At 37.1% G+C, this 15,360-nt stretch overlaps 1 protein-coding gene and 1 non-coding gene across 2 annotated transcripts; both read left to right on the forward strand.

Moving 5' to 3' along the window:
- The first annotated feature begins 388 nt into the window (after positions 1-388).
- Positions 389-2,019, forward strand: LOC110270720 (uncharacterized). The gene is made up of 5 exons (XM_088484787.1): positions 389-396; positions 574-712; positions 801-854; positions 1,342-1,686; positions 1,897-2,019. Exons 1-5 carry the CDS (start codon positions 389-391, stop codon positions 2,017-2,019), a joined length of 669 nt encoding a protein of 222 aa, XP_088340913.1.
- An 8,594-nt stretch (positions 2,020-10,613) lies between these two features.
- On the forward strand, positions 10,614-10,722 carry LOC148568804 (small nucleolar RNA R71). Its single transcript, XR_015881570.1, has one exon. It is a non-coding gene; the product is annotated as a small nucleolar RNA R71 (small nucleolar RNA).
- The last annotated feature ends 4,638 nt before the right edge of the window (positions 10,723-15,360 follow it).

Consider the following 15,360-nt stretch of genomic DNA (forward strand, 5'->3'; position numbering starts at 1 on the left):
TCCCTCTCTCTGTCACACCCAACCCCGCACCATCAACGATCTCTCGCGCCCAGCTGTTTCTCGACGGTCTCTCACACCCAACCCTCGCACCATCGACGCAACCCTCGTTAGATTTGGAACCCTCCATCGGCGCTGCTCCGTCCACGCACCATCAGTGGTCTCTGTCTCGGCGTGCCCTCCTACTCTCTCAGTGGTCTCTGTCTCACAAATCCTTGTTGGATTCGGAACCTCAATCGTTGCTCACTCTATTTCGCAAACCCTCAATCGCCGCTCCTCCCTCCGTGGTTCAGCACCCGTCGCGTTGCCGTCTCCCTCTCTGAAGTCGTCGCGCCGCCGTCTCCCTCTCCCTCACTCGTCGCACCTCCGTCAGCCATGTTCAACGTTCACAATGCCATGGTAAATTATTTGGTCAATTTTTTCCTTGATCTGATTATTTGATTTTTGAATTTAATTTTCTTGGTTCTTCATTTTTTTTATTTTTCTAAATTTCTATTTTTTGTTCTAATATGATCCGTGGTTTAGGGTTTTTTTTTTCCTCTAAACTTCTTGACATTTGGTTCTGTTCTGCTGTAGCTGTGGTAGTGCTCAGCTACTGATATGTGGTGCTCATTCTTTGCTGAATCTCGTTTGGCAAATAATACCTCTAGATTTTTTGCAAGGTGGCAAATTTAGAGTAGCAGCAGATAATTACATTAGGCCTCCCTTAACTAAGGTATTCAAGTTTCTTTTTAGCTTCAAATTATGCCTCGCTCAAGTTTTTCGAAGTTGATTGTGATTTCTTTCTTTTGTATTCTCTCCAGGGAGTTCCATCTCTTTTCTCTGATCTTTCGTCTTTGTATAATCACCCTGGGAAGGTCAGCTTTATCCCTTACATTTCTATAACTGAAAAACTATGAGATATTTGATTGTATTTTTTCTTCCATCATGTTATCTAATGGAAGAAGATAAGCTTCCTATGGGTTCTGATTGTTCTTTTTATTCTTTTGAACTTTGTTCAGGCAGACATTTTGAAATAACTTATTCTTGTATTTTTTCACAGCGCTCTTCAAGCTAAGGTATATAAAAGATCAGATAGCGAAGTAGGCAGCTTAATTGCTTCAGTGAATATAGGTTTTAAAGGCTAGCTAGTAATTAATTACTATTGTATATATAGATAGAGAGTGGTCACTACTACAGCCTGTATGTTCTTGTTTAATTATTTGTTTTTAGTTGTGTGTATATTTAAATGTTTGCATCCTTGTTTTGGTTTTCAGAGGTAATTTAGTAAAGGAGGAATTCAAGAAATTATTGTAGCATTTATACTGAGCATCACATCTGCTAAAATAAATAAATACGTCAAAGAGATTTGAGATTCATCAAGAGAATAATGAAGGAAGTGGCGGCAAGAGTAGTAATGATAATGAGGGTGAGGAAAATTCATTTGACATGAATGAAGGAGCGGCTATAGGTGATGATGAGGAATTGGAAGAAGAGAATAATAATGAAGCAAAGGAGGAGGAGGAGGATAACAATGAAGAAGGGAATTCAGCAAACCCAAGTAGCAGCAGCACAGCATCAAGAGAAGGGAAGAGAGGGAGTGGTGTGAGACAATATGTGAGATCAAAGATGCTAAGGCTTCGTTGGACTTCTAATCTTCATCTCTCCTTTGTCCATGCTATTCAGAGGCTTGGAGGTCAAGAAAGTAATTCCACTCTCAAACAGTTGTAAGACTACACTTCAATTTGACTTGGGAGGAGTTCAATTTGATAAAATGGTCTGTTTCAATCTTTTTTTAAGTGATTCTTCTGTCTTGTGTCTATCCTCTGAGTATGCTACTATTGTAGGTTCCTTATATTACAATTGCTTTGACGGATTCTAAACTTGGTGCGGAAGGGGCGTAAAGAACTTTTTGATTGGTTATCTAGGCAACTTTCTGTGCAAAGCAGTTTTGCTGAAGCTGCACAACTTCTGAAGCCAGCCTCTGCTGCAATGACAGTAAGTTTTGGACATTCATGGACCAATTCTAGCTTTAGTTCTTGAGAAGTTGAAACCATATGGAGGCCTTCAAGGTAGGGTTTTGTATCATAGCTCATTCTTAATCCACTTTGTTGCTCAGGGTTAATGATTAACATGAGTATTCTTATGTTTATTTTCTTTCCCATGTAATATTTGTGCTTAGAATCATTTGAGTCTGCTAAGGCAGTTTCAGTGGGCGCATCAAAAGGTGTTCAAAGGCTGGGAAATTAACAAGTTTTGAATTTGGATTAGTTCTGCAAACACTACTGCCAATGCTTTAAACTCTGCTTTAGTGGAACTACGACTGACAGTGGTTTGTTTTCTACATTCCAGAAAACCATATTCGATCCATATTAAACACAATATCCAGTAGTTGAAAAGAAATTTAGATCATTTAGATCTCCAAGTTCTTTTAATAGAAAAGTTGAATGTAATTTGTTTAAAATAGTTTGTATCGTAGTAGAATTACTTTCACTGACAAGCATATCAACAACATAAATTAATATATAAATAATTGAAGTAGTTGTAAAATGTGTGAAGAGGAAAGGATTTGATTTTGTGCTCATAAATCCAAAAGATTGTAAGGTGGCAGTAATGGTTAGATACCAAGCTCTAAGAGCTTATTTCAAACCATATATTGCCTTGTTTAGTTTGCAAACAAGGTTTGAATTTGAGTAAACAAAACTAGGGAGTTGAGACATGTAAATAGTCTCGGTTAGATTTCCATTTAGAAAAGCATCATGAAAATTATACTGCTTCACTGCCCAACCTTTTGATAAAGCTATGATTAAGATTATTCTAATAGTTACAGGTTTGATAATAGGTGAGAAAACCTTATCAAAATCCACACCTGCTGTTTGTGTATATCTACAAGCAACTAACCTTGCTTTATGCCTAAGAGAGTCCATTTTTAACCAATGACCATGTGTATATTTTCTGTGATTTTTGAATTGTAATAAACTACTCTGCAACATGTTTGTGATGCAGAGTGATATGATTAGGTACTTCAGAGAGTATTTATATATGAGACTCTTAATTGATAACTTCTTGAGAAATAAAGAAATATGATTTTAATGAGATTATTACAATTTGTGCTCTTGGAGTAGCTGCCCGCTAGTAGTTCTGCCCCCTGCACAGCTTCCACGGTTTTGGAGATTTAAGCGAGACTATCAAGGTATCATAACTTTTTTCTAGGTTTCATTTGTATGTTAACTCAGTGCTGTGAATTTTGATGAGCTTTCAGATAACAGATGATGCATTAACGTATAGTGGTATTGGCTGTAATTGGACACTACCACCATATGGTTTGCCACTATTCTTCTTAGTGTGAAATTCCACTACTTAGTAATAGCTATATGTTTGTTGTATTTGTTGAAACCTCAGCTCAGACATCGAGTATTTTTCTTTTTTTTTTTTAATGTAACTGGTGTTTCAAGTTTGAACATGCTCAACTAGTGCCAACTTATATGCATCATTTGATTCATTATGGCTGCTTGCTATCGTTGCAGTCAATGCAATGTTTACATTCCATTTGTCAATGTTTTATGTGATTTTAATGCATACTTTTCACTAATGCTTCCTTGATGCCGGCATGAATTTTTTTACATTAATTCAGTTAATGAAATGATTTAATGAGATGAGATAAAAATTTTCATTTGTTCACTTTGCTATTAGAAAAATGTACCTATATTTTTTATTTGGGAACCCAATGTATGAAATTTAAATCTGCCTTTAGCCTCTAATATTCTAAATTCTGATGCTATACCAAGTAATGAGAGTTAATATTAATATGTTCAGGTCAGAGGTGATGTCTATACATATGACTCGGGTCTTGTTGCAGGTACGTATTATTATAAAAAGGAGGCTACTAGTTTTGATTACTAAGTGACAAATTTGACATGGTTGAAATTAGTACTGATTTTGCAATTTGTTGTATAGTTCTCATGCATACAGGTTACTGTTGCTCAACAGCTTCACCTCCAACAGCTATACAAGAGTTGCGGGCAACCATTCGTGTGCTACAAATTAGTCCGGATGTTGTTTAGGAATTAGATTAGATTTTTTATAACATAGAATTGTAATTTTTTTAAATGTTTATTTTGGAATTTGAATTTATTTTTTTTAAATATTTTACTCATATTTTATCATGTACATAATTCATATAAATCAATGGAAGATTAATTTTTAGTATTATATTTTATTTGAAAGATTAACTTATTAGTATTTCTATTTTTATTATTTTTCTTTTTTTTTATTTGAAAAAGGATTAGGCCACGCTTTTGAAGTGTAATGACAAGTTTTTAATTTTTGGCACGCTTTAAAAGCGTGGCTGTATATCCATCTTTCGGCACGTTTTAAAAGCGTGGCTGTATATTCATCTTTCGGCACGCTTTAAAAACGTGGCTATAGGGTTATATATACAGTCACGCTTTTAAGCGTACCAATAGATAAAAGCGTGACAAAAAGTAAAGCGTACCAATAGATCAAGAAAAGCGTGCTGATAGATCAACCGGCACGCTGGCAGATGTGACCCTTTCAAAAGCGTGCCGATAGCTCAAAAAGCGTGGCGAAAGACTATCGGTACGCTTTTTTGCACCTTTCGGTACGCTTTAAAAGCGTGGTAAAAAGCTTATTTTCTTGTAGTGTAATCACTTAGGTAATCCCAATTAATGCACAAGCAAGTAATTCAAACAATATGCATATGATGCATGCCTGTCCTATGGCTGATGAGTCTCATGTGTCGATTATTAAGCCAACCCGACAAGTCCGACTGCTAAACCTTGGACGGTCTCCCGTCGCGCATCCCCAAAAGTCTATGCATAGCTTTTTTCACATATATATCAAATTGCTCAATGGGGCTATCATTCCCAAAAATTTATATGTGTCCGGTCACCCTTATGACGTAGGGTCAACAGAGTATCGAGTCTCAACCTGGAACACGTGGTGGCAAGCCACCACGGTACCTTACGCAAAAAAACTCGTATCTCAGATAATCATTTCATATTCATTCATAAACATTGCATAATCATTTATTATGGCCATATCATTACTCATTCATCATATAATTGCACTTTTATACATAACTCATTATAACCCGGAGCAAGTGGGGCGAAACCACAACCCTTGCGTCTACCCAAGGAGCCTCTATACTAACCAACCTGGAACAAGTGGGGCGAAACCACAACCCTTGCGTCTACCTAGGAGGTACGTTCTCATATGCCCAGTAGGAACTAGTGCGGAATTTATAACCACAAACTAACTGGCAAGTGCACTGGGTCGTACCAAGTAATACCTCAGGTGAGTGAGCGTCGATCCCACGAGGATTGATGGACTAAGCAACAATGGTTGATTAATTAGCTTAGTTAGACAAGTAGAAAATAGTGTTTGAGAGTTCAAAAGCATTGAACAATAATTCTGAAATTTAATAAAGCAAGCAGTAAATAGGTTGTGAAATATGTATAGAGAAACAGTTAAGGCTTCAGAGATATCTATTTTCCGGATTGATTTTTCTTATTAACTATTTTAATCATGCAAGATTCAATTCATGACAGACTATATGTGACTAGACCCTAATTCCTTATACCTTTCTAGTCTCCTCTAACTTTCATCAATCGCCAATTCCTTGGTCAATTAATTCCAATTAGGGGGTGAAGTTCAATTCTAGTTTATGTACCACAGAAATCCTAATTACCCAAATATAAGAGGATTATATGTCACGTATCCCGTTAAGTCCAGATAATTAGAATTTAGGAGAATATGTTTTCAAGCTGTTGTTCAAGTAAAGAGCTTTTTCAAGTTATACAAGAACTCAATTAGAAAGAGGGTCATACTTCCGTTCCACCCAAATTCATAAGATAAAGAACAAAAACAATTCTTAAATAGAAATCAGTACATGAATTAAAATAGGAAAAGCAATAGAATCAATCCATACAAATAGACAGAGCTCCTAACCTTAACAATGGAGATTTAGTTGCTCATGGTTCAGAGAAGAAAACTAGGATTGTAAATTGGGTTGAGGTGGAATGAAAAGTTAACTAATTGGATTCCCCCCTCAAGGAAGTTTCTTTTTCCTTTTATATTTAATCCTAATTAATTTAAAATCTAATTTCTAAAACTAAAATAATATCTTTTCCTATTTTAAAGATAAAAATAAAGTTTAAATCAGAATTAATTAGATAATCAGCAAGTCTTCAATTGATGGATGGGGACCACTTGCTTTGTAGGGTCCACGCTTAACTTGGGAAGTAACGGGAAGTATTCCCCTGAGTCCTCCATTCTGCAGCCTCTAATCTATGTTTTATGGGCCGAAAACTGGGTCAAAAACAGCCCAGAAATTGCCCCCAGTGTTTTCTGCGTTTTCTGCACATGGCGCATGTCACGCGTACGCGTCAGTCACGCGTACGCGTCAGGTACGCACACGCGTCACTCCTCGCTGTCATCTCCTTTAATTCTTGTGCTGTAGAAACTCCATCAAATCTAGCTGAATGCTACCTAAAATAAACAGAATTGCACAATACTCAAAGTAGCATCCATAGTGGCTAAAAGATAATTAATTCTTGATTAAACTTAACAAATTAAATGCAAATTCACTAAGAAAAGATAGGAAAGATGCTCACGCATCACAACACCAAACTTGAATTGTTGCTTGTCCTCAAGCAACCAAAACTAATATAGGCTTAGGATGTGAATTTGCAAGAGAATGAGAGTTCGATTAAGCTCATGTCACTTCTTATAGTGGGGTTTACAGCTGCAATCTTGAATAGTTTTGGCATCTCACTCTCCTTTGAATCAGAAGGATGTCACTGTCATTCGGAATTAGAATCCGGATAATATTATGAATTCTCTGATCTTTTGTAACTTAATTTAACCCTTGAACACAGCAATTTTTCTTTGATTCTCTTTTCTTTGATGCTTTGCACCTTGAGCCTAGCCGTGACTTTAAATGTTTTGTCTCAAGCTTTACTTGACACAGAAACACCACAAGCACTTAACTGGGGGAACTCTCTTTAAGTTCTGATTTTTCTTTCAGTTACTCCCAGACAGTGGTGCTCAAAGCCTTTGACATATTCTGCTAATTGCAATTGATCTCGACTCTAAATGTTTTGTCTCAAAGATTACTTGACACAAGAACACCACAAGCATATGACTAGGGAAACAACTCTTTGAGCTTTTAATCATGTCTGATCTCCCTAGTTATTGATGCTCAGAGCCTTGGACCTTGCTTTTTTTATTTTTTATTTTTATTTTTTTCTTTGCTATTTCTTTTGCGTCGAGGATTAAACTTTCATTAATTTTAGAGAAGTCATAATAATTCTCTAAATTCCTGTTCCTTATACATCAACATCCTTTGATTCAAATTCAACTATGCACTGTTCATATCATGCATTCAGAATTACAATTAATACCACCACATTTAAGTAAATAAGACTCCTCTTAAAATTAAACTCAATTTCTCATGCACTACATCTTTTCTCCTTTCTTTTTGATTTCAAGCTCAGTGGGCAATACATGAGATACCTTTCAGAATTAAAGCAACTAACAAAACTAAACTAGAACCTAGGAATCTAACTAATAAAGGATCATGCAATAAACAAAGCAAAATAGCAGAAAACCGGAACATAACATAGTAGAAGCGGGAAGGAATATAGAATGAAAGGAACTCAACCACCTTAGTTTTATTCTTCAGGTTGTGCTCCTTCGTGAAGATGATTCGCCCCCCTTTGGTACCATAAAATTAGACAGTAAAGCTATAAGCGAAGTGTCAACACCAAACTTAAAGGTTTGCTTGTCCTCAAGCAAAGAAGAACTGAAAATAAAAACAAAAAGCATGACGAAGGAAGAATAAAAGGATAGAAGAACAAGAGAGAATTAGGATGAAGGAGAGAGAATGAAAATCAAAACTGGGTGACGCATGCGACGCGTACGCGTAAGGCATGCGTATGCGTTGATCGTTCGAATTTCAAGTGACGCGTATGCGTCGGGGACGCGTACGCGTAGATGGCCAGGATGGGAAAACGACGCGGACGCGTCCCTGGGGCTTGTGCGCCCAGCATAGTTCCAGCCCCACACCAGCATAACTATCTGGCCAAACACCTTTTACGCCAATTTTACTCATCCACGCGTGCGCGTGCTTGACATGTAAGCGTGGAGTGCCAAAATCACAAATGACGCGCACGCATCATGGACGCGTACGCATGAGCATGTTTATGCACAAGGCACACTTTTTGCGCCACTCCCGCGCAACTCTCTGTTCACTTTTATTTTTCAGGCACACACATATGACGCGTACGCGTCAACGACGCTTGAGCGTCGTGTGCTTTTTTTTTTTTAAATATCCAGTTCCTGTTCTAAAATAGCTGCATGATCAGAAAAATAGTAAAAACTCAATAAAAATAAAATAAGTAAGAAAACTAATACTACGAAAAATACTAAGGATACAAAATTATCGGGTTGCCTCCCGACAAGCGCTTCTTTAACGTCACTAGCTTGACGATCAGCTCCTCTAAGGAGGAGGATTATAGGGGCTCAGCTCTTCACCCCTTACTTTAAACTTATTTCCTGTGTCTCTATAAATTAGCTCAATATGCTCCAGAGAGAGGATTCTATTTACTGTATAAATCCACACTGGATTCTTAGTCAACACCACCTTCATTCCTGGGGAGAAACCTTTAGTGGGGGATCTTTTTGTTTCTCCATCCCCTGGGTACTTTCTTCTTTTTGGGGACCTCCTCCTTGGTGGATGATGCATTTCCAACACCAAACTTAGGTTTGATGTCAGGAGGAATTTTTTTGATTGTCACCAAAGGAGGTTTGAGCTGCAGTTTCTGCTGTGTATCATCAGGGAGTTCTTGAAGGTTTGGATCAATAAGCTCAGTCTACATGCACCTCTCTTCTTCACCTGTTGAATGTATATCTTTGAAGACATGAAAGACTAGTTGCTCATCATGTACTCTAAGCACTAATTCACCTACTTCTACATCAATCAGAGCTCTTCCAGTTGCTAGGAATGGTCTTCCTAGAATTATAGAGGCATTCTCATCCTCCCCTGTGTCAAGAATCACAAAATCTATTGGGAGGAAGAACTTATCACTTTGACCAAGATATTCTCCACTAATCCGTATGCAGGCTTCATAGATTTGTCTGCCATCTGTAATGCTATCTTTGTGGGTTGTGCCTCTTGGATTTGCAGCTTCTTCATCACAAACAAGGGCATTAAATTGATGCTTGCTCCCAAATCACATAATGCTTTCTCAAAGGTTGTGCTCCCAATGGTGCATGAAATTTGAAAGCTCCCTGTATCTGGCATCTTCTTTGGTAAGTTATTCTGAATGATGGCACTGCATTCTTTAGTCAGGATCACTGTCTCATTTTCCTTTAAAGGCTTTTTCTTTCACAACAGCTCCTTCATGAACTTGACATAGAGAGGCATTTGTTCCAAAACCTCAGCAAAAGGAATATTGATTTGTAACTTTCTGAAGACTTCTAAGAACTTTGAAAACTGCTATCCTTGGTCTCCTTTTGAAGTCTCTGAGGATATGGCATTTTAGGCTTGTACTTAGGAGCCTTTGGCAATGTAGGATAAGTGTCAAGAGAGTCTGGGAATGGGTTGTCTGCACGCTTTGGAGGGACGTGCTCTACTTCTTCCTTCTTTTCCTCCTTCTTCTGCACGCTTCGCTTTTCAACTAGCTCTTCCTTGGCCTTGGTCTCAGAGCCAGCTACTTTACCACTTCTCAATTGAATAACCTTGTAATCTTCTTTTTCAACTGGCTCCTCATTAACTTGTGCTTTCGTACTTGCCACTTGTCCACTTATCAAGGTGATAGCCTTGCATTCCTCTCTTGGATTTGGAATTGTGTTACCAGGAAGGCTATTAGTGGTTCTCTGATCAATTTTATTAACTTTTGTGGCTAATTGACCCATCTGAATCTCCAAGTTCTTGATGGATGCTCTGGTTTCCTGTCTAAAATTTGTCAATATTGCTTCTAAATCATTGTTCTGCTGGGGTTGAGAAGTTACTTGTTGATGTGACTGAAACTGGTGTTTATTAAAATTATTCTGTTGAAAACTACCCTAAGAATTATTATTAAAATTCTGTGGCCTCTGAGGTTGCTCTCTCCACCCAAAATTTGGGTGATTTTTCCACCCCTGATTGTAGGTTTGAGAATAGGGATCATTATTGGGATTTCTAGGAGCACTCCCCATGTAATTGACCTGTTCAGAAAAGAATTGAGCATAATCATAATTATCATTTTGCACAAAATTACCTATCATGTCATAAGATACCTCTTGGGGTGGATTTTGGGTGTTGATAGCTGAGACTTGCATGCCACCCATCCGCTGAGTAAGTAGATTTATTTGCTGAGACATAAGCTTGTTCTGAGTAAGAATAGCATTAAGAGCTTCTACTTCCATAACACCCTTCTTTTGAGGAGCCTCAGAGTTCACAGGATTCCTGTTAGATGAGTATAAATATTGGTTGCTTGCAACCAATTCAATCAGCTCAATAGTCTCATCTGGTGTCTTTTTCTTGTGCAATGAACCACCTGCAGAAGTATCTAAGCTCATCTTGGACATCTCACCCAAGCCTTCATAAAAGATATCTAGTTAGGTCCATTTGGAGAACATGTTCGGAGGGCATTGCCTAGTCAGTAGCTTGTACCTCTCCCAAGCTTCATAAAGAGTTTCACCATCCTTCTGCCTGAAGGTATGAACCTCCATCCTAAGCTTAGTCAACTTTTTTGGTGGAAAAAATTTAGTAAGAAACTCAGTAACAACCTTGTCCCAAGTATTTAAACTCTCCTTGGGTTGGGAATCTAGCCATAGCTTTGCTTTATCCCTCAGAGCAAATGGGAAGAGCACGAGTTTGTACACCTCAGAGTTCACTCCATTTGTCTTCACAGTATCACAAATCTGCAGAAAATCAGATATAAATTGATTTGGATCTTCATGAGGAAGTCCATGATACTGGCAATTTTGTTATACCAGGGTGACCAATTGTGGCTTCAACTCAAAGTTATTCACAGTTATAAGAGGCACCACATTGCTTTTTCTATAAAGATCCGCAGTAGGGGCAGAATAAGAGCCAAGCACTCTCTTTTGTTGCTCATCCCCATTCGGATTTGCCACATTGGCATTAGCAGCATTGTTAGGATCCATAGTGAATTCTGCAGCCTTGTAAAGTCTTACTTTTTGTAAACGTCGCCTACAAGTCCTTTCAGGTTCAGGATAAAAGTCTAACAGAGGTTCCTTGTCCATGTTCCTGCTCATAAATAGATAGAAGACAAGAAAAGATGGGATTCTCTACGTCAAAGTGCAGAGAACTCCCAGTGAGGTAACCTGTTTAAAATAATAAAATAGAAATACTAAATAAATAAAACAGAAAAATTTCAGAAATGAAAACAGAAATTAGACAAAAAAAATTTTGAAAATTAACAGGAAAAATAAACAAGAAAGTTAAAATAAAATTAACTAGGTGACACCAAACTTAATTTCAGAAATTAAGGAAAAATATTAATACTAATTTTTCGAAATTAATAAAGCAAAATTTAAATAAAATTAAAACTAAAACGCCTAATCTAAGCAATCAAACAAATGATAGTTGTTAATCACTATCAATCCCCGGCAACGGTGCCAAAAACTTGGTGCGCAATTTACAACCACAAACTAACCGGCAAGTGCACCGGGTCGTACCAAATAATACCTTAGGTGAGTGAGGGTCGATCCCACGAGGATTGATGGACTAAGCAACAATGGTTGATTAATTGGCTTAGTTAGACAAGCAGAAAATAGTGTTTGAGAGTTCAAAAGCATTAAACAATAATTCTGAAATTTAATAAAGTAAGCAGTAAATAGGTTGTGAAATATGTATAGAGAAACAGTTAAGGCTTTAGAGATATCTATTTTCCGGATTGATTTTTCTTATTAACTATTTTAATAAGGCAAGATTCAATTCATGGCAAACTATATGTGACTAGATCCTAATTCCTTAGACCTTTCTAGTCTCCTCTAACTTTCATCAATCATCAATTCCTTGGTCAATTAATTCCAATTAGGGGGTGAAGTTCAATTCTAGTTTATGTACCACAGAAATCCTAATTACCCAAATATAAGAGGATTATATGTCACGTATCTTGTTAAGTCCAGATAATTAGAATTTAGGAGAATATGTTTTCAAGCTGTTGTTCAAGTAAAGAGCTTTTCCAAGTTATACAAGAACTCAATTAGAAAAAGGGTCATACTTCCGTTCCACTCAAATTCATAAGATAAAGAACAAAAACAATTCTTAAATAGAAATCAGTACATGAATTAAAATAGAAAAAACAATAGAATCAATCCATACAAATAGACAGAGCTCCTAACCTTAACAATGGAGGTTTAGTTGCTCATGATTCAGAGAAGAAAACAAGGATTGTAAATTGGGCTGAGGTGGAATAAAAAGTTAACCAATTGGATTCCCCCCTTAGGGAAGTTTCTTTTTCCTTTTATATTTAATCCTAATTAATTTAAAATCTAATTTCTAAAACTAAAATAATATATTTTCCTATTTTAAAGATAAAAATAAAGTTTAAATCAGAATTAATTAGATAATCAGCAAGTCTTCAATTGATGGATGGGGACTACTTGCTTTGTAGGGTCCACGCTTAACTTGGGAAGTAACGGGAAGTGTTCCCCTGAGTCCTCCATTCTGCAGCCTCTAATCTGTGTTTTCTGGGCCAAAAACTGGGTCAAAAATAGCCCAGAAATCGCCCCCAACATTTTCTGCATTTTCTGCACGTGGCGCATGTCACGCGTACGCGTTAGTCACGCGTACGCGTCAGGTACGCGCACGCGTCGCTGTGCAACTTCGCTTTTCACACGTACGCGTCAGGTACGCACACACGTCGCTCCTCACAGTCATCTCCTTTAATTCTTGAGCTGCAGAAACTCCATCAAATCCAGCTGAATGCTACCTAAAATAAATAGAATTACACAAGACTCAAAGTAGCATCCATAGTAGCTAAAAGATAATTAATTCTTTATTAAACTTAACAAATTAAATGCAAATTCACTAGGAAAAGATAGGAAAGATGCTCACGCATCAGGAACAAAGGAGGGGATCCTAACCTCCCACCATCTTGTTAGGGGCGATTTTACAACTAGGAGGAACAAGGAAGGGACCCTCACCTTCCACCATCTCTTGGGGTCGCACTTTCGAGAAAGAGTACTTAGATGTAACATTTATTCCTTTCTTTAGCCAGTTTCATAATTCAAGTAGTATATATATATATACATATACATATTCACCCTACCTCCTCATACCTAAAACATCACCTCACAAACTTTCTTCATCTCCAAGTTACCACCTATTCCTAACTCCATCTCACTACTAGGCATACTACTAAGATCTAGGGCTAAAAGAGTGAAAAAAGAGGTTTAGAGGTTTAAAATCATGTTTAAGATACAAAAATCTCATTTGCTGAAAATAGGGGTCACGCATATGCGTGGGAGTGCATTATCAAAAGGTCATGCGTACACGTGGTGTAAAGTTTTCTATGCTCACGTACACAAGCACCCTGCTCGTGTACGCAAGTTATGCAGAACAACAACAATGTTGAATGCTGCAGAATTCTCAACTTTGCACTCCAAACTTTCGACGTGCATAACTTTTTCGTTTTAAAACATTTTTAATCTATTTTTTGAACGGCATAAACTTCACGGACCCAATTTTCATTTGAAACAAGTTTGAAATAATTTGGGATCCGGAAGCCAAGTTATGACTCGCCGAAGTTTTGCTAAAAATTAGTTTTTGCACAAGATTTCTGACATCCATAACTTCCTCTACAAAATTCTGTTTTCCACAAAACTTATACCGTTTTAAAGCTTGTAAAACCATATTTGATTTGAAACAAATTTCATTTCTATCCAAAATTTGAGGCTTGAGTTATGAACCACCGAAGTTCGTTAAAATCAAGTTTTTCAACCAAAACACCAAACCTCTATCTTTTTTTACCATATTCTCAACTTAAACAATCTTTCAAGTTTCCAAACCAACCTCCAACAAACTGCATTCAATCCCAATTATTCCATTACTCATTATCATAACATTATTATTCATTCAACACATTAACTCACCAACCATTCTCCACATTCATAACACCCAGCAACATATTTAATTATTCACATACAATCTTAACACACATAGCATTACTAAACCACTAAATATACATCAAACATACATTTCAACTTATCTTAAGTCATCTAACCTAAGTTTTCACAAAATCTTATATATTAAACACAAGAAACCAAAATCATACTTTAGCCGGTTCTTTCCTAAGCTCAAAAACACCAAGAATTCAAGCTTCAAGACTTCCAATCAACTCCAATGATTCCAGCCACCAAGGGTTTATTCCAAGAGCTCCAATTCACAAATTCAAACTCCAATTTAACATAATTTCAATCTAATTCATACAATTCACTAAATTAGCACAAGGATATACAAAATTGGACAAACCACCACGATTTAGAGTTTTCTTACCATACTCATTGATGATTGGAGTATAATCCAACAATTATCCAATGTTAATTTTCACCTAAACCACCAAAATCATCAAAATCGCTCAAAACTCAACTAATTTCGTGGAGAAAGGGGGCACAGAAAACTGGGCGTGAATTGCATAGAAATTTACTACTTTGTTTAGATATAATTGAAGAGGACTCAGAGACGAACGCGTGATCGCAAACGGTTCGTCAATCGGAGCTCCAAATTGAAAGTTACGGAGGATTGAAATGGAACCAAGGGTTTGTGAATTTTGGAGGGTGTTCTTCCTCCCTTTATAGTTCCCAGCGTGAATGAGGATGAAGGGGAATGGAAGGCTGTGTTTTAATTAAGTGTGGCTGGGCTGGGTTGGGCCTTGGGCCCAATACGGGACTGGTTCGGCCCGTTTGGCCTAATCTTGGGGCAAATTCTTTGAAATTAGTGTCAAAATTTTTATTTTAATTAGCCAAATCCTATTTTACTATTAAATTTATATTTTTAATTTTTTATTAAAAATTAATTTATTGGTTAATTACTCGCTAATTTTGTGAGGTTTACATCCTACCCACCTAATTAAGAATTTTGCCCTCAAAATTCAAATTTAGTTACCTGAAAAGAGGTGTGGGTAGTCCTTTCGCATATTCGATTCGAATTCTTAAGTGTGTTCTCCAATTTTAGCTCCATTCCCAGCATCCTCTGCTAACGTAACTCTTCCTCTGCGTAGCTGCCTAGCAACGATATCATATTATAAATTCCAACCGAGGTTTCTTAAAGCATTAGATCCTCTCTTAGTTGCACTAGTTCAAGTTCTAATACATGATTGACATCAGAAGTGTACTCCTGAAATTGAG

The sequence above is a fragment of the Arachis ipaensis genome, chromosome B4, assembly GCF_059453495.1.
Source record: "Arachis ipaensis isolate K30076 ecotype BB chromosome B4, ASM5945349v1, whole genome shotgun sequence".
NCBI classification, from domain to species: Eukaryota; Viridiplantae; Streptophyta; class Magnoliopsida; order Fabales; family Fabaceae; genus Arachis; species Arachis ipaensis.